The following is a 20,455-nucleotide window of genomic DNA, read 5'->3' as shown; positions in this document are numbered from 1 at the left end:
AAATTCAACATCATTGTTAAGAATGTATGAAAATATTTTAAATAAATTGCAGATTTTAATTAACTGTATTAAGTCACCGATAATTTTCTGAAAAATGTGACCATCCTGTACAAAATTCATCACATTTAATCTTCACATAAGAATTGTTACTTTCACAACGTTCACAACTGTATCACTGAAAGTTATGTCAAAGCATGTATGTGTTTAATAAAGAACACACCTTTTCTTGTAATATTTTATTCCCTTATGCTAACTTAACATACCATTGAATTACAATCTGTACACTTAACAGACATGCAAGTAACGGCACAAATAAAGAGCTGGAATGGTAAATATGATGAGATGATACACAGATGCTTTCTTGGTTGTCAGCCAGTTAAAATAAGAATACAATATTCTTAAAGAATAAAAACACGGGAAAGGAAGAAATGCACAGTAATGATCAGTCTAGCGTCTGTACGGATGATATCCTTGAGCAGCCCCTGCAGTTCGAGTCCCCTGAGCTCCTCCACCTCCACTAACTGCAGCTGAACTGTCACCTTGTCCTGAGAAATTACCAGCCATCCCACTTCCAAATCCTAAAATACCAATGTGGTTGTGCAAAATTAATATATTTCAAGTGCATTTTTAGTTAGTTTTAACCTACCATTTCTGTAACAGTAAAAACAAAAGAAAAACAACAAATGACATACCACAAGCCTTACACAATCTCATCACTGTACAATTCAATTATCTAGTGATAAATTTCACATATAAGAAGCAAAGTAATTTAACAATATACTTGTCAGAAATGTTACTAGACAGCTTGAAGTTTGGTAAAGTGTAAATCTTTAGTAATTCAACAATTATAATAATAAATGAACAGACAAAAAATTTAACAAAAGTCAATAAGAACTAAAATACAACTAAAAATGCAGCCAATTATCACTTGGGCACTTTCACCATGAGCATACAAGTAACAGTTCTATTTAGTGACTTCTACAAACATTAAAATACGGGATTCAACACCAAGAAGTAATTTTCATATTAAAGGATATTAAGTGAATTTTAAATTTTCAGCACCTTTACAAGGTAAGAGCAGTCATGTACAACTATTTCATAATTCAGAGGCCACAAAAGTAATATTTGTAACCCACCATTTCTAGCCTACTTGTGGTGCATGAAAGTGTGTAACACACACAGCTGAAGTTTTATACATATGTATTTAGCCAAAATAGTTTAAAAACAAATAATGCAATTAGTGTAAGCAAAATGAAATTTAGATTTCATATTTAAACAACAACAACAAAAATCAAATATCCAGGACCTCAAAGATTTTTCTCTTTGTTTCTTACAATTTATTTAACAGAAATCCTTCCTTCTTCCATACAAAAATAAGTTTTAAACTACGGTTATTACAAGTAGTATTCCTCATTTACACAAGAACAAAGAAAATAAAGTTCAAAGTAGTAACTTAATAGTACACATACTTGTAAGGTTAAGTCCCTGTATAGAATTATAATGGTAAGTTATTACTCTGCAGTCTCTGCTACAGCATGAGTAAGAAGGGTGCACCTGTTTTTACTTTTATAAAGTTTTACTATAACAAGTTCATATTTTACTTGTACAAGATAATCTATTAAAATCTCTTTAAACAAAGTCTGCTACAGCAAATATCATACACAACTGTACTCTACTACACATCTACAAAATCTGGATTACCCAAAAGTAAGTATTTCAGTCCTCATCCTACTTAATGAACAACTACAAATCAGTTTTATTTCATAAACAAACTGAAAACAAATACTGAAGATTTTAACCAACCAAAAATGAAAGGAAGAATTTGCTAAAGTGTTGCTGATATAATATGTAACCTCTGTTGCAACTTAGTTTCTTCAGCAACCTAACTTTTAAGTGGAGTTTAGTTTATAATGGAATATAAATTTTAAGGACTAATTATAAGTTACTACTATTACATTACCCACCCCAAACTGGTATGCACTAGGCCACAATGACTTCCATTTCTTGAAAGAAATGCAAGAATTTCTAATTATTCTACAATATTCCAATTTTATTTTTTTTAAATTGAAGACAATTTTTTTTTTAAAATTTGGAAAACTATAAGTACACATTTCTTTTTCTTTCTTGCCATTCTGGCCTATGACCCATAACTCACCCTGAGAACCCATACCATATCCCTGCATCCCATCCATACCTCCTGCTCCATAACCTCTTGCAGGTCCAAAACTGGATGCTTCTTGAGCATAATTACCCATTGCTCCTACAGAAAATAAAACTCCAAAACTTAACATACATCCTTAATAATCCAATATGTTGAACATCTTTAAAACAATTTAGAATACACAGCCTACGAAAAGCAAAAATCACTGCTACAAGTTTAGCACTTGAAAATGCACAGAAAAATAACTAGCCCAACTTCTAAAGCATCCTAAAACTAAATCACCGACATTGAGATGTTAATATTTAAATTCAATTTCAATTTTTCACAATATATTCTTAACATCTTATACAGCAAATTTTCCTTCATTTATAGCCCTAAAACCTTCACAAAGCAATAAGGTTAAATTTCTATAAAAATTCCAAATTCTTTTTAAGTATATAATTATATGGATGATTAACAAAAATTCCAGTCTTCTTTTCTTATCATCCCCATAATAATGGGTCACTCTTCAAACACCCAATTTCTCCAATATCTTACTTACACCAATTAGTTAATTGAGGTTTCATCACATCAATGAAGTTGCTTTCAAAAAGCATAAAAGTTAAGAAATTGTGATAATCAGTTTTAGTTGAATGAAACAAATAACTGAAAAATTTCCTAAGCTTACCATATGGAGAATTATACTCTTGTTTAACACCTGCTGATGGAGGCCCCTGAGCACCAGTTCCCCCAGCAGCATTCTGTGTTCCTGGTGGAACCACTGATCCTGGAGTAGCTGCAGCTGCATTTGGTCCTGCTTGACCATACATTTGGGAAGGAGTCTGACCTGCAACAGGTCCCCCAGGTCCTGGAGCTGCTCCCATTGTAGCTCCAAAACCCCCATATCCTCCAAAACCTGGAGCTCCGGTACCTGAAAATTCGAATTGCAAACTTTGAGACCAAACTTGTGATGCAATGTTTCTAAGTGTTAACCAATCTTTTCTTTGAACTCAAAAATCAAATATTTAAGTATTAATTCTGGAAAAAATTTCTACTCATTATTTTATAAATATCTTTACCCCTGGTATTCTTCACTACATATGAATGTTTGTATTCTACATTAATTTTTTTAGGTGTTTTGTTTGTTATGCAAATTAGAATAGCATACAAGTTTCTTATTCTACAATGTAGTAATTTTAAAAAATCCTTAATTTCCCAATGTACGATAAAATTTTCTCTAGGAACCATCTTTTCTATTTTCCCACCATCCTCTTTCAAAGAGTAAGAAATTAAATTATTCACTATAGAACTGTTATTGCTCAGAGAAACCACAATATTTTATAATCCTCAACTGTGTTAGGTTATAGTTATTAACAGATAATCAAATGCTTCCTGCCACACCCACACGTCAAATCCTCTCTGTGTACATGTTCATGGCTCTCTTTTACATTTAATTATATCACACAAGTGAGAGAAAATCAAGGTTTTTGTCCATTAAGTGTCAATTTTACAAACAACATTCCAGGAAGGAACTTTCACTAGTTTGCATCTCTACATTTAGTATAAAAAAGTAAGATTAAATGTCAACTAAGACAGAATCTTTTCTTTTCATATTTATTATTATTATTATAAAATGCAAAACTAGGAATCTTTTTGGGCTAGTTTAAAATTAGATTAGGTTAAAATAAAGACGTTTCACAAAGCACACAGTTCCAAGAGATTCACAACTTATGGTACAGACAGTTGTTAGAAATGGATGAAAGGGCAATAAAAAGGACAATAAAACAAATTACAAAATAGCAAACTCAAAACAAACCAAATCCTCCATAACCCTGTTGTCCATATTGTGTTCCTGGTCCACCATATGGTCCAAATCCAGTTGGAGAAGCTCCCCAACCTTGATATCCTGCATATCCTCCTAGTGGAAATGAAAACACTACTTTAGTTTTGGAATAATGAAATTTAAAATACTAAAAAATTAAGTTATGAATTTGAGCATTTGTTTTCATTGCTCATGAATATCTAACTCTTAAACTAAACCCATTTCTTGATGCATTATTCTGCTTTCCAGAAAACCACAATATATGGGGTGGGGGTACCTAATTTATCTTGCCCTTTAAAACCTGTTGGTAACTTTGCTAATTCTCACTGCAGGCAAGGTAAAGTGTACATCCACATTATGGGACATTATTTGCTTTTGTGCTTGTTATTACTAAATATTCTTAAATATACATTCAAAACAAATACTCAAAGTTCTATTACAGATAACCAAGAAGTTTCATTGGTGGGCTGAGAAAAAAACAAACACCAAATTTAAGTTTTACCTTTTTTTTTTTTGTTAAGATGTATAAATTAGAAACTAATCTCATATAATGAAAAAAATGAATCTGTAAGGTATTAATACAACTAGCCTATGTGTAACACAATAAAATAATTTACTTAAGTTTGTCATTCATCCGTATCTACAGACTATACTGAAGCTCCAAACAGAGAGAATTCAAAGATAAAACTGTTATGAGCTTTCAGCTGTTTATGATAATTCTGTTACAATATTGGTCATTTTAGAGACTGATTTTGAATTTTTTCTACACTGATTATAGTCAAGTCTGTATAGCAACAGAGTAGGAAATATTTACTGCACAAAAAATTTGATCATTTAGGAAGTTTTAAGGTTATACAAATATTTTATAACTAAAATAACACATTTCTTGTCTTCATATAAAAAGAATCCAAGTAACTCTTCACTAAGTCTGCAGAAAATCGCCAACAAAAGAACTTAAAATTGTTTTTTCACAAGACTTAAAACGTTTTCCATTTTATAAAATTACAGTTGCATAAAAGTTATGGTGAGAGTACTTTCGTAACTACCCAACAGATACAAGTTTGTTTAAAAGTAAACAATCATGCTAATTCTGTTTATTCACAAGAACAAGTTTAACTTTAAACAAGTCAATCAACAAGATAGTCTTTAAGTATTTTTCATTTTATTCATACTTGCATAACTTGCTAGAAAAAAAACCCACCGAGGTTTATGAACAAAACAAATGCTATATTTATATTTATTTTCTTAGACAACCATTTTGTTGGTTTGTGTGAAGTGCATCCTCAATGGGAGTGTGCAAACAGTTTAGTTGAATGAGAACATTTGTGCATAGAAACCCAAGGATTTCAGCTTTCATCCTACCACAGGATTAGTCAACTATACCTTTTTAAGATTCAAGGGATTTTCACGATGTCAACATCAGTGCTGTTACCAGGTATGTATCAGCTGCAGAAACTGAAACAACTGGTGACAATAATTCCTCTACTCAAACCTAGTGTGATACTTGAAGTAACAAGACAGCTTTTGCCATATGTCACGTTTCATGCACTACACGTGGTTTGGGTTGTTTAGAATTTTGCGCAAGGCTACACACAGACTACTGATAGCCATCCCTAACTTAGCAGCAAAAAACTAGTGGGAAGGTAACTAGTCTTCACAACCCACAACCACTTCTTGGGCTAGTCTTCTACACTGTATGTATGTGGAGTTGGTTGCGAGGGTAATTGGAATGTGATTATATTTATTTTTCACTTTAACAACATAATACATGAATTGCCAAGCAGGATTTCAGAATGTGCATGCCACAGATTTTGAAGTGCATGACAGGCTTTTTTTAATTAATACTAGTGTGTAGTGAGGAAGATAGTCAAACGTGAAAACAATTGGCGGGGCTAGAGAAAAGAGAGGTGGCACCACTCTTTGATAAAGTGATGCTAGGACAATACAAATGTTAATGACAAAAACTAATTACTTTGCTTATACATTAACTAACTCTTTACAAAAAATCTTTTTCATTTTAAAAAGCTATTAAAAGTATGTAAAGAAAAATGTTATTTTTCTCGTATTATTTGTGAACATTATTTTAAAACGAAGTAGAAAGGTAATGCAATAGAGGTTTTACTGAGGTGATAGGATACTGTTATAGAAAATTTGTAACACTTCTTTAAGCCTATTACACCACTTTGTTTTGGGTGGGTGACCAATAAATAAAGTAATGACAAATGTTTCAACAACTTAACCCATTCCAGACAAGTCAAAGGCTATATTATGTCTGTTGACTCCCACTCAAAATTTTATTTCGTAACTATTTCATGAATTTATGTCAGTTTTTACACAAACAAGTCTTTGTATTATACATTCAATTTTTTAGTTTAAAAGTAAATACTGAAAAGAAACAGCTGAATGTCAGTTTCAGTTTGTCATGTATTATCTTGAATGCAGCACTGCTCCAAATTAAATTTGTGATGTTAAAATACTTACGTTTATACTTAACACAAATTAGGAACCTCAGGTTACAAACACTGACAAGCTAGAATACAAAGTAAGAAACTCTTATCTTTTCATTTTGCAGAGATATCCCGTGTACCAAAACAAACACAGTGACCCTTGTTCATATCTACTTTTGGAAACAGTGTTATACACACTTAATTCATTTTGTGACACACGAATACCCAATGGACATGTCCTCCCCTGCTGGTTTTCTCAGCCATTTTAATGCCACCTCATTCTTCCAAACAAAGATTTTAAGGAGGTAGATTGTGTCTTCAGCCTGCTTGAAATTTGTCTTTCTCAGACCTAAATACAGCTTAGTTACTAAATATGCAAGTTATAGCAGAATACTATGGTATTGATATAATAATTGATTTTTAAGTTACTCTAATATAAAACCCAACTATTTTCATATCCTATCATATTTTAATTTTAAGACGCTTAGCAACTTGCATCAAGCAACACTTAAGTATGAAGGTTGCAACTAGAAGTGTCTGCTTTACTTCATTTACAGTTCTATACTTCGAGAAAAAAGTAACTTATTTCTAAATAGTAATAATTTATATACATATAAATGTTACTACATGCTGCAAAATACTACACTGAAACACAGCCAACATTGGGAAGACTAAAGGCCAGTTTTAGATTTTGGATATGGTAATGAGTGTGCACATGCATTGTCAATGCTAGTTATGCAATGTTAATGAGGCACCACTGGAAAGTTAATACAATAAAAAGATAAATTTTGAGACTAAGATAGACTAAACTTATGTAGACATTTTACCACAAAAAATTTTGTTAATGGTTACAAGGTCAGCCAGATTACAGATCCCACACAACATAGAGAAAATAACAAATGAAATAAAAAGTCTTACTGAAAACAAACCTTTGAAATGTATTTAGGGTTTTAGAGATTTTGTTTAATCATTAAAAGTCACTCTACACTTGGACTAATAACAAAGATTCAGATATTTTCAACAAACAAATCTTTAATCAAAATACTTAAAAATTCAATTTTGTGCACAAAATTTGTAATATTTATTGAAAGTAGCAAACTTTACAAAGCTACACACTGTCAAAAGTTAAAATATACACTCACATTTCACTTATCACACATTATACTTATGTATGCACATTACTATTTAGAAATAAATTACTTATTTTGTATTAACATATAGAAATGTACTCAACTGTTACTGGACAGATTGTTAAACTTTAAAATTTTGTATGTGAAGGATAAACATTTTTTTAGGTTTTACATGCACAGTTTAATATCAAATTACTAACTGTACCGATACCACAGAATTTGACTAACTTATTAAGCTAAGTAACTAAGATTTATTTATTTAGAGTTTAAAAAATATGAAATTTCATGGAAGATAAAGACAACCTGCCTCTGAAACCTTGGACTGAGAGAGCATAGTAATAGTAGCTTTTTCAAAAATTAAAACTGGCTGAGAAAACTACTGAGGACATTTGAAGTTAATTGGTTTATTTTCATGTCATATACTATAATTATGAGTATATAAGGGACTGTTTCAAAAAACTTATTTTATTTTACATTCTAAGTTGCCAATATTAGTAAATTTGAGTTCCTACTTTGATATCAAAACACTGAGTGTATAATTTCATACAAACAGTTCTGCATTCAACAAATCACGTCACTAAAATCTATATTTTAATGTATTCTTTAATATATACTTTTAAATTAAGAACTCACAACATTAAAATTTGAATTATAATCCACAACTGGATTCCAAACTTAAAATAAATTAATAAAATAGTTCAACAACATTTTGAAGGCAAACGAACAAAACGTGATGACATGGTTTTTGAATCCTAAGCCACTGTAAAAGGGTTAATGGAGTTTACGTGGGTTAAAAAAACAAACTCAATTTACCACCATGAAGGTTTGTCTTAAAAGGAAAAGGATGAGAAAAACAACAAAATAACATTAAGTTTTTGATTGGTTACTTACATATACATAGAATTAAGTATGTAAGAGACTGATTCTACAAATGAAAGTTAGAATTAGTACATTAGTAATTTTCCATATAGAAAAAAATATTTACATTCTAGCTTTTAAATATTAGTAACCTGAGTTTAATTTGTGAAAAATTACACTTTGTATTTTCAAAAGCTTAAGCCAGTGTTCATCATACCACTCAATACTAAAATTGGTAGCATTTTTAAATATTTAATTTTAAACCGAAAAATTAAATGTACATTAAATTTGAATAATAATGCAGTTTCATACCAAACTTTGGGATATAAATTCATAACACAGCAATTCACTAAATTTTAACGCAAGGCAAAACATGACCTTTAACCTGTGACTGCAGGGTTAAATTACAGGTTAATAACGTGAAATACTTCCTTAAAAAAAAACAAACCTACAAATTAAGTAAATATTTACCTGGTGCTGGACCCCATCCACCTGCAGAAATTGAAAACACTCAAATTAAAAAACAATTGTAATAAACTCTATGGCTCATTACGTTAGAAATAAAAGTTAATTTCAGACAATTAAAAACAAAAATCAACCTGATGTTTCAGATATATTAATTCAACTCTAAATAAGTTAGCTATCCTAATATAAATTCACCTGTGAAACTGGTGAAAATATCTTTCCCAGGTTAAAAATTTAAACAATGAATATACTTTCCTTTTTCTAAAAGGTGCTAATTGTACACATGCCTGGATTTTTTTTTCTAAAACAGATTTAACTTAAGCCTTAACTTTTCTTCACAGATCCCTGCTTGAACAATTTGTTGTATAACACCACACTTTCCCTTTAGAATACTTTAATAAAGAAACTAATAACCATCCTAACATTAAAACATAACAAGCAACTTTCTAAGAAAAAACTCCAATATCCAATCATGTTCCACATTACCTTTAACACTATCCCTTACCTTAAAAGGCAAACTTTTGTTTAAACTCAAATAAAAAGGCTACCAAGGCTAAATCAATTTGTACCAGTAACATTTATAGAACATCCAACTTGCACTTAAGTTTAAAATGTCTTATAAATATATATGTGGTAGCTCTAAAGCTACATATAGATTAATATAATATAAAAATGAAACTACATTTATAACCATCACATGGTCACGTGGGCATTAATATAGTGAATCTGTAAATAAATTCTGGTCAGTTACAGTTTGTGTTCAAGTGATGGATCTATATCTAGATACTGATGTACTCCCAGTACTTTATGGCTTTAACTAAGTGTATGTTATGACTGGAAAATTAAATGCAGCTGGGGTTATAGTTCTATAATCAATATTACAGATTAGCATTTTCTGATGTATACTGACATTTACAATAAAATTCAGAAGTGTTATAAACATAAACAATAAAAGACAGTTGTTTTTTCTATTCCCCCCTTTTTGTGGTAAATAAAAGCTGAAAGAGTGACATGTCATATGATTTCATTTTCACAGATTTACTGGCTGTTGTCCACAATGCTTGATAAATCTTTCTTGGACTTTGATAAATACAGAGGGGAGCAGAGACAGCATCCTGCATTTCCTGGAACACCTTACACTGTCTGTTAAATGAAAAAACTAGAACAGACAGTTTTCCACATGCAAATTCACACACACATGGGAAGCCAATAATGCCTTTCCTTGTCTGCTTGAGTAATGTCGCCTCCTCTGACTATTGTTCATCCAAGTGATTGCAAAAAAGCTAGCTGCTGAATTAACTTTAAGGCTTGTAAGTCTGGAGTAATTACTGAAAATTAACCTGGTAATAATCTTTAACTTGCATTTCTATGACACTTAGTAAATACAAAGTGTTTTACCTCACCAACATCTTTAACCAAAAATTAACTTTCACATAATCACACTGTATACATCATAATATAGTCAAGCAATATCTAAACACAATACCTTGTGCCCCATAAGGGCCAGTCTGTTGTGGGCCTCCCCATCCACCAGGCATCATGCCATTTGCCATAGGTCCCATGTTACCCATTCCTCCCATGTTCGGTCCCATTGTTCCAGATGGTCCACCAGGTCCCATTCCTGGTCCACCAGCAGTACCTCCAGCTCCTCCCATGGGACCAGGTCCCCATCCACCATGACTAGCTCCCATCCCCATTCCTGGACCGCCCCAAGGCGATATGTCCTGGTTCCCTTGCTGAGACGCCTTGGCACTTTTGGACATCTCACGAGGTTCTGCCATTTTACACTCAATCTGTCATGCAAGAAATACAGATAATGAAAAAAGTAATACACATTCTAGGTGATCGCTTTTAATAACAAATAAACTTATCTTCCAGTACATATAAACAGATAAGTATAAATACATCCACTTTTTAGAAATTAGTCTCACTCTACATACATTTTAAATTTTAGTTCAATGCAACTACATTTAAAAATGTTTTCTAAAATTTTAAAGTTTAAACAAAAAGAATTGAATCTCTTAAACTGTACCATTATGCATTTCCAAATTTGTTTATCAAATGAAAACCTTTCCTTTTCTATAACAATGTTCAAAATTTTAGTCATTACCTTGTGTAAAAATAAACAAAAACATTAGAACAGGATGCAGCCTTTAAGATTTATGTTAAAATGCTATTTTAAATGTCTGAGCTGGTATTTCATAGCCTGAGAATACGAGATCTTAAAAAGTGATTCTTAAAATGAGAAACCATTAGTTATCATTGCATGTAGCCATTTGAAATGTCTGAGCTATATTTCATCATATCATACAACCAATGACCACAGTCAAATTATTTTATGCTGTGACAGTCATCTGTAAAATTTAAACTGCATGATATTTCTCCTTAAGAGCAGCTGGAATTACTCTATCTAGTTTAGCACATTCAAATGTCAAACCTAACTAATGCTCATCTAAACTGCACGAGAAAAAAAAAAAAAAAGTCAAATTTCTTTAACATTTAAACATTAAAAGATATAATTGCAGAAATTCTTAATTTCTGCCAAGAAAACCAAATATTTTACAACTGGGCAATGAACACATTCCTTTAGAAAATTCTCTTATTTACTTTAACTCTAGCAACTATGCTATAATTGTGCTTTTCCTTCAGAATTTATATTCTTTCTTATCATAGGATTATCTTTTCTATTTGTGTAGAATAAACGAAAACTAAACTACACAACTTGAGCTAGCACTAAGACAAATGGTTAAATTTTCTCAGCTCACAAAAATAAATACAAAATACTAGTTTAGTCTTAGCAAGTTAAGGAACGACTATTTCAACTCTTGCATATTTAATCCAACTTTCTAAAACATCTAATTCATTACTGCTCATGCTTTTACTCAAGTACGTATCAGTTTTGTTAGCTATTCCTAAACTTTAATACCACCACCAAGTTTAGCACACTATCTAACTTAACAGATAAAAATGCTTGCATATCTATGCTGCAAAGCCTCTTTAGAGCATTTAGTGACTAGAGAATCTATAATATACTAAAGTGAAGCAGCCTTAAAGTCACTTACGTGGAACCAATAATTTAAGAAATCACTCCATATTTACTAATTGCTTTGCTAGATATTTTTTCAATTCTTAACATTTACCCAAAAACTTATAAATAATGGTATCTTTTTGGCTAATTGTAGAAATCATTTTTCTAATGATAGTTTTAAAATATCCTAGCAAAGTAGACTATTGCACCATTTTTTTTTTAAACACTAACAACAGAAGTATCATTCAGTATTTCCAGAGCAAACAGAGTATCACAATTTTATTGATAAAGACAAATTAATCCCTCAATGAAATACACCTTTCTCTCATGCTAATATAAAGGAAACCTCTTTATAAAAACTTTTTCCTGCAAACTAAACTAACTTTCTAATCACTTAAGAATATAATTCATTAATACAATGTTCACTTACCTATATAATAAAACTAAAAAGATTTTAACAGTTAACTTATTATGAATTATGAAATTACTCTTAATTCTATGACCTTGGTGCCTGGTGTTAACCAGACTTTTCCCCTTCAGCATGAGAGATTGATGTACCACACAAAACTGACCCTTTCCATCCAAAACATGAAAGGGATAATGTATTAAAACACAACTACACCTGCTTGCCGTTGATGGTGACATAATGGTCGGCACAAACTCTGTGGACGTACTCTTCTTTCTCGAATGACAAAAATCCAAATCCTAATAGTCAAGGGAAGCACAAGCTTAACTATATACGGAATTACAAATGACAAAAACGACTGGTTTGGTAACATGAAGACAAAAACTGGAGCACGGTTCTTCCAAAATACTATGAAGTTTAATGTGCAATTTGAATCACCCATAGTTTAGACCATGGCTGACAAATTGTGCTCCAACCACATTAAACAGCTACAAGTTTTCAAATACACTTTTTAATATCAAATAATTTGAAATTTCGGTGATTGTAAGATACTGGTCACAAGAACCTTACGGAGACTAGAACAGGTAAAATCTAACAAAGAATATAATTTTACAGTTGTGTCGTATAATCATTCCTCATGAGTCTTGTATACACGTAGGTTGTGCTGGCTTAAATGACTATAGCCAAAGTGAACAAAAACTTACTTTTACTTCAACATAACACAGTATTTTTTGTATATGACAGTTACAACTAATATCTAGTAACGTGGAGCTAATAAAACATAAGAGTTAAATTACTGTTACAGTCATTGTGGAAAAAATTAAAAGTGAACCAAAGAAAATGGTCAAATAAATAAAAGAAAATAAATCAAATGTACAACTTGAATATGATGTTCAGTTTATGTAGCATACCAAGATAATCAAAATCTCATACATTTTGTAATGTGTACAGTTAACTGAAACAATACACTACAAGTACACAACACAACAAGTGTTCAAGGAATTAAACAGCCAATTTATACCACAAAAAATCAGTGTAGCAAATACTAACACTGTTGCTTTACCTAAGGTTAACATCTAGTTAACCTAAAAATGGGTGACTTTTCACACCAATTATCTTACAGCTTTTGAACATTTTAAAAATTATCTACCCTGACATTAATTTTTTCAGCTATCCCAGTCGTTTGTGTCAAATGTATTATTAAAATTCTTAGCTCCCACCTAAAAATAAAGAACAAAACTATATGAAAACATGAGACACATTATAATATAGAACAGGTATGGTATAACCTTCAGTTTTCAAGTAGTACTACTTATTTTCTGTACTTCTAATTAGACTATTAAGTATTTTAATGACTTAAGAATACTTGTATATATAAATTTATAAATAGGTTAATAAAAATCTTTATAGATATACTTATTTTATGGATTATAAGCTATTATATCTCAACCTTAATTTAAATTACATACAGAATTGTCTTAAGTTTTAGAATATTTATCAAAATTATACTGGAATTTTCTGTAGTGCCCCATTCACAATGTTAAGGAAGTAAACTAGTTTAGATAATTATCTTACCCCTGGACTTCTTTCTCTCTTGATCATACATAATAACAACTTCCATCACCTGAGGTAAAAAAAAAAAGTTTACAATGAGAATTTGTACCAATTACATAAAAATATTACCAGAAAATTAAATTTAGAAAGAGTAGCATTTAAATCTATTACTATTCACTAATTTTTCCCCCATTTGATAAAATAACCCCATTGTGAAAAGATATTCTAGAATATAAACAATATTACTACTTACTTTTCCATATTTACTGAAAAACTCCCTCAGCATAGTCTCTGTACAATTAGAAGGTAACCCCCTTAAAAACACTTTGGGGAAGTTACCCCCTTTCTTCATCTGAAAGGAAAGAAGACGTGAAAACCCTTAAAACCTTTGTTTGTTTGTTGCAAATAGAGAAATGCAAATACAAGGAAATGCAAGCATACAAGTTATAATTACCTAGTAATGTGAATTTATATCCCATCCATACATTTTCCATAAAATTATCCATTACTTTGTATACATGTTTTACCATACAAGTTTGATTATTTCTTTAATTAAATTTAAATTGCTCTCCACATAAAAAAAAATGCTGCAAAATTATTTTCACATATCTGAAATGGTAACATCAAAATAGTACAAAACATTTTGCACCAATGGTTTTGGTTAGAGGCAGTTTTACACTTAAATGTATTCTTTTCAAGATTTATTCTGCATAGCAAAAAGGAAAGGCAAGAACATAAATATAATTTTTATTAGTTCAAGGTTGAAGTGGGGTGACTTAGATTAATTTGTAAACAGCTCAAAATTGGAACAATTTTGCCATCAAACACGTGCAACCTCAGAGAGCTACACGACTAAAATACCCATGTTGTGTGCTTTTATGTAAAGACATTAAACATGTAATGAAATAAGTTTTTCAATGACATTAATCTTTGCATAAAAAGTCTAGCATAAAATTATGTAACTTTTATAAAGTTATAAAATATACATTATCAACAATCACTTTTTCATGAAAAAATGTTTGCACTCAAAATATCCTATTTTAGTTTATTGTACTTTTGTGATCATATATCAAATCAGAAATGCACACTGACAAACTTGAATTATATGTAGAAACTAACCCTACTTCAATGAAATATAAAATTCATGTACTCATCACATTTCCATCTTCCAAAAAATGCAAGTAGCTTCACCAATGGATTATTTATAATCAACAGAAAGTGCAACTTTCATAATGGTAAAAATTTAAAAAGATATTTTCCAACTACAAATTTCCCTGTGATTATACAAATTCATTTAATAAAAGAATGCAACAAATGAGCATGCCAAAAGTAGTTTGATTTTCTGTTGTTTTTTTTCGCTTGGGAACCAAATGAATGAAGCTATAAAACTTGTGTATTATCTGAAATAACATTATGATGAGCAATTTTCATTAATATATATTCCTTCCAGAAAGACAGTAAAGATGATGGGAGACCTAGAGAGCAAATGACAATTCTCATTCTAGGTAGAATTAGTGATACTTCCTTATAAAAATTAAAAACTTAAAACAAATTAGGGTTATTAGTTATGTTCTGACACCACATTTATTTGTATGCTATGATAATAGGAGTTGTTTCATTAAATTTTGTACACAACTTCATAAAACCTTGTGTATAAAAGGATATTATCACAGAATATAATTTGTTTTTTGTTTAAAAAAATAAATGTGTAAGGTTTACCAAATTATTGAAATATAGTGGAATATTTTCAATGTTTGCATTCTTCAGTTTTACCTAATATTTAAAAAATATAACAAAAATAGAATAAAAATAAACATACATTTCCCTTGTTCATTCCACGAGGATTACAAGCTTTTGGATCAATCTACGGAAAAAGAACAAGACATTAAGACATTTAAATTATTTTTTAACATTAATTTAACTTGTGCTACTAAAATAAAAACCAGTAACCTCCCTTAACTTATGTGAACTTTTAAAAAATCCCTCAAATTTCCTTATCTTTTCACTGTATATGTATACCGGATGGCACGTAAGTCCCTACCCATCCATATGTTATTATGTTATATTCAATTATGCATGCATTATAACTTTGTTTTTTTTTTCAGAGGAATATGGCCAATATAAGCCCATTTACACTTGAAGAACATATTGTGACAAGTACGTGGGTATATGAGCGCAGTGAGAATGAGGGACACCACACAGATACACTGGATATATAAGATATATGGATGGGTAGGGACTTATGGGCCACCCTGTATATAGGGTTATAAAAAGCTTCTATGCAGTTGTCACAATACTAAAAGTTTTTATATACAGGTAACAATGTCACTTCTTCACAATCATTTTAATTTCCTCTGTTTTGCACTTTAACCACCACATAACTGCAACTTGTTTAATAAAAGTTACACGATTGAAAAAGAAATTAAAACAATAAAAAAAACCCATCATGTTACCAAATTTAGGCTATTTGGAATAAAATGTGGTTTTCGGTTACATTTTGCCATCATTCTAAAAGAAAACAACTCGGATCTATTTCCTAACTTTTTATGGTGGTTAAGATGTTTGTCAATTAAACCAAAGCTGTAGATGAGTGTTTTTAGTGTTCAATAGTTATTTGCAAGTTATAAAAAGTTAATATGAAATTTATGGATTTTCTGACAAAATTTTTAAATCTTAAAATCAAAATTACTTTGTTGGACAAACATGAAAATTTGCACAAAGAATTCTTTAAATAACAAGTTTATATTTTCTTCAAGAAAGCCTTATAATGTCTGCTGTTAACATGCATAATTTCATGAAGATGCACAAAGTTATAGCATGACTGTTTCCATGGTTACTAGATGAGTGGATTTCACCCAGCCCCCTGTCTGAGTTGAATTAAGTTACATAAATCTAACAAATATTTTGAAATCCTGTTACTGTATAGTCATGTAACTATGAAAAGTACATAGTGCACTTGAAATAACTTTCTAATTGGCAAAGACGAGGACTAGTAACAACACTACATACCGTACGCCCATCTAACTCATGTGGTCCACTAGCTAAGACAATGGAAACACAGTTTGGGTCCTTAAAAGTCACAAATCCAAAACCTCTAGATCGGCCAGTTTCATTATTTTTCATAACAACACAGTCAACTACTTCGCCAAACCTACTAAAATAGGTCTCAAGATTTTCTGGAACAAAAAATGTAAACAGTGTCACTGCTCTAATTAAAAATTAAAAACCCTTAACTAGACAAATAGCATGAGCATGTTTAAAAATATTAATTTTAACTATTATTTTATGAAATTGATGTAACAATGGATCCTGTCAGTGAACTAAAACTGACAGAAAAATTCAAGTTACATGTAGAGTAAAAAATACATTAAACATCAAAACTGACAATAAAATATTAAACTAAATTTACATAAAAATTCAACACGTGCATTTTTATTGTAATTAATAAAATATCCTGTGACGTTACTGTTGAAATTGAAAAAATTCATAGTTCTATACCAGCACTTAATGTCTCAAATAAACAAACTGCAAATTTCTTGAATTAATATAAAAATCTTCCTGTAAGATTTAACACTAAACATTTAAGAAAGTTTAACCATGAAAATGCTACCTTTTCTAAGTCATACTTTCAAATATTACTCCAACACTTTTCTATATAGGTCAATACTATTTGTGTACTTAGTGTCAAATCAGATATATAGTTTTTCTTTAGTATAAAGTAAATAACCTTAATAAAAGCAAGAATACCTTGAGTTGTTTCCCAGCTCAGACCACCAATAAAAAGTTTACTGCAAAAAGAAATTGTAAAATAAAATTACGTTATACTTCAGTATATTTTCCAATAAAAAAGAACAGTTAATATATTTGAAGTTATTTGATTTTACCAATTAAATCTATGATTTGCCCACCTTTGCTAGAAACGTTCCTTAAATATTGCATCTCCACACTCCTTACCAATTTCAATATTTCATAGACAAATGCTTGTTTCCTTATGTTTTGCATTAGTTATAACTTGGGGAAAACTAATATCTTGAACTTAACAGTACGTATTACTTACACCATGACATGACACAAAATGAGTGGAGTTTATTATTGGAAACTATCTGTCAATTACAGTATCTCAGTTTATTAATTTATTACAGTCTCTCCTTTACTGTCATTAATACAAAACTAAACTCATACTTTACTTGAAACATATCACTGTTAAAAATGTTTATTTATCCATATAACATGTATCAACATGCAAGTTGGACGTTAAATGATTGTTTGAACATTTTTTCTTGCTTTAAACAGGTTACTTGGTAAACCTATAAATCACAAATAATTTAACTCTCAATGGGACAGCAGAGATAAATAAGGGTCAATTTCCAGGTACGTTGATTTTATATCTTTATGCTATAAATTATTGAACTTGCAGTATAAATCTAATTTGGGTCTACAAGAGTCAATGTGGGTGAAAATTTATTTTCATTACTTAAAAATCACTACTATAAATATTCTACAAAAAATTTCTGGTTAAAAACACTGAATTTTTTTTTTGTACAAGACTTGATATTTACGAAAAGCTTGTCATATTTAATGAAGGTGCACTTACACTATAGAATAAATAGTTACAAATTAACTTTCAAGGTTACAAGTTTGGTTGAAATAACCCATGTGAAGCCACAAATTGACATGTTAATTGTTGAAATTACTAACATTAGATAAATTTTAATTTGAATCTTAGATATACGTTTAGAACTACCACAATTTTATGAAATGAGCACTCTAACAAATTAACCCAGTAATTAGCATAAGCTAAATTATATTTTTCCAAGTTTTTATACCAAGTTATAGCTATATTTATAAATATTACATTGCACTGTTAGAATTTCATCTATTTAGTTTTTCTTGCTAATAATGGAAATACAGAAACTAGATTTTACTCGATTTTTATGTTTCATCGAGTTTTTACGTTTTTGTGCACAAAAGCAAAGATTAAGACTTATATTTTATTTAAAATTTTAATTTATTTCACTAGTGCAAGAAACAATACTTTGTAATTTTACTGCAAACTCCTCGTAGTTCTGAAGCTGACAAAAATTCAATCTTTGAACACGTATAAGTTTATGCTGACTTCCGGCGTCCCTCATTTCCCGTTTAATATTGGCGTTGAAACTTTACGGATTTATTTAAACAAACGCATATAAAAATCACGTTACATCTTAAATATTAGTGGACATCTCAATCTCACACAAACTACTATATCTTATACTTATATTACTTATCACGTATTTATTTTGGTGTACAGCATATACACGATAAAACTAAGTCTGCTAAGTATTACAAAACTACAACGTTAAAGTTTAACATGGCGACATTCGCTAAGCTACATTGACAGCGACGTACAAATTAAAAAAACAATTGTCTGGTTAAGACTAGCAACGTTGAATTAACCTCAGCCAGTTATTTGAGAAGACTTACCCTGCTTCTTCATTATCTGCCATAACTTCTACTAAAGAAAACTGCAGTGAGGTTCAATTTAATGTTACTTTCTGTACACTAACTCCTCGATCTTCCACTTTTTTCCCTACGAAAATCACAACCACTCTCAACGCCTTTGTTTGAAAAGAACTATGTTCAACTTAGCGATTAAGATATAAAGCATCTTCTACGGGGTTCGCTTTAGTGAAACAAGGTACTCTGAAAGTACAAACTACAGAGTCATCTAACGTATTTTCTTTTAAACTAAATATAAATTTAAGAAATATCTTGGTGAAGGTGACATCATACTCACGTGATAAAATAACTTTTTTTTTTTTTTTTTGCAGTCTTCCTCATCTTGTGTGTTTTCTTATAGAAAAGTCACATTAGCTAGTCTGCTAATGACTTTATAATACGACTTCGTTTAGTTTTATAAATAGGATACAAGCAGGTTTTTTTGGTTAACAAGTTTCTGGCCTTTAATTCATCATCTAACGTTTCTCGAATACCATTGTTTTCCGTCGTGGTTAGGGTGCTCGACGCAAAATCCGAGGGTTGCGGGTTCGAATTCTCGTCACGCCAAACATGCTCACTCTTTCAGCCGTATAAGCATTATAATGTTTTGGTCAATCTTACTATTCGTTGGTAAAATAGTGGCCCAAGAGTTGGCGGTGGGTGGTGATGACTAGCTGCCTTCCCTCTAGTCTTACACTGCTAATTTAGGGACGACTAGCGTAGATAGCCCTCGTGTAGCTTTGTGCAAAATACAAAACAAACAAAAAATGTACTTGAACATCGGCCTAAACAAGTAAAACAACATCGTGTGCCCATAGTCTTGATTAGAATATTTAACATGACTGCTTTCCTATTAGATTATTTGATCAGAAGTTAACAGCAATTGTGTATGCATGTCTGCTCTAAAAACATCTCATAATAAATTACATTAATTGAGCAGGTTCTTGTCATATATATACAACTGAGTACACGTAAACCAATATAATGTTTCATTTTACTTAGTAATTATGTTACTTATGATACATGGTAAAGTAAAATTAGTTTCTAATGATAATCAATTTTTTTTTTTTACTTCTGACAAATATATTGTTGTTGTTTTGAATTAAGCACAAAGCTGCACAATGGGC

The 20,455-nt window shown here is 30.6% G+C and overlaps 1 protein-coding gene across 3 annotated transcripts; it reads right to left on the bottom strand.

Moving 5' to 3' along the window:
* Positions 1-221: 221 nt before the first annotated feature.
* On the bottom strand, positions 222-19,520 carry LOC143239828 (uncharacterized). Of its 3 annotated transcripts, none has more exons than XM_076481382.1 (13): positions 19,314-19,520; positions 17,598-17,638; positions 16,860-17,026; positions 15,670-15,714; positions 14,104-14,202; positions 13,872-13,920; positions 12,513-12,595; positions 10,349-10,655; positions 8,869-8,889; positions 3,957-4,058; positions 2,829-3,071; positions 2,156-2,260; positions 222-578 (listed from the first exon to the last, which is right to left on the bottom strand). In XM_076481382.1, exons 1-13 carry the CDS (start codon positions 19,334-19,336, stop codon positions 448-450), a joined length of 1,416 nt encoding a protein of 471 aa, XP_076337497.1. In that variant the 5' UTR covers positions 19,337-19,520; the 3' UTR covers positions 222-447. The 3 variants fall into 3 exon arrangements, with proteins under 3 accessions (XP_076337497.1, XP_076337507.1, XP_076337513.1); XM_076481392.1 differs by having other exon boundaries at positions 2,195-2,260; XM_076481398.1 differs by lacking the exon at positions 2,156-2,260.
* Between the last annotated feature and the right edge of the window lie 935 nt (positions 19,521-20,455).

Source organism: Tachypleus tridentatus, chromosome 2 (assembly GCF_004210375.1).
Source record: "Tachypleus tridentatus isolate NWPU-2018 chromosome 2, ASM421037v1, whole genome shotgun sequence".
Lineage (NCBI taxonomy): Eukaryota > Metazoa > Arthropoda > Merostomata > Xiphosura > Limulidae > Tachypleus > Tachypleus tridentatus.
Note: the sequence above shows the minus strand (reverse complement) of the source record. Positions and strands in the feature narration are given on the sequence as shown.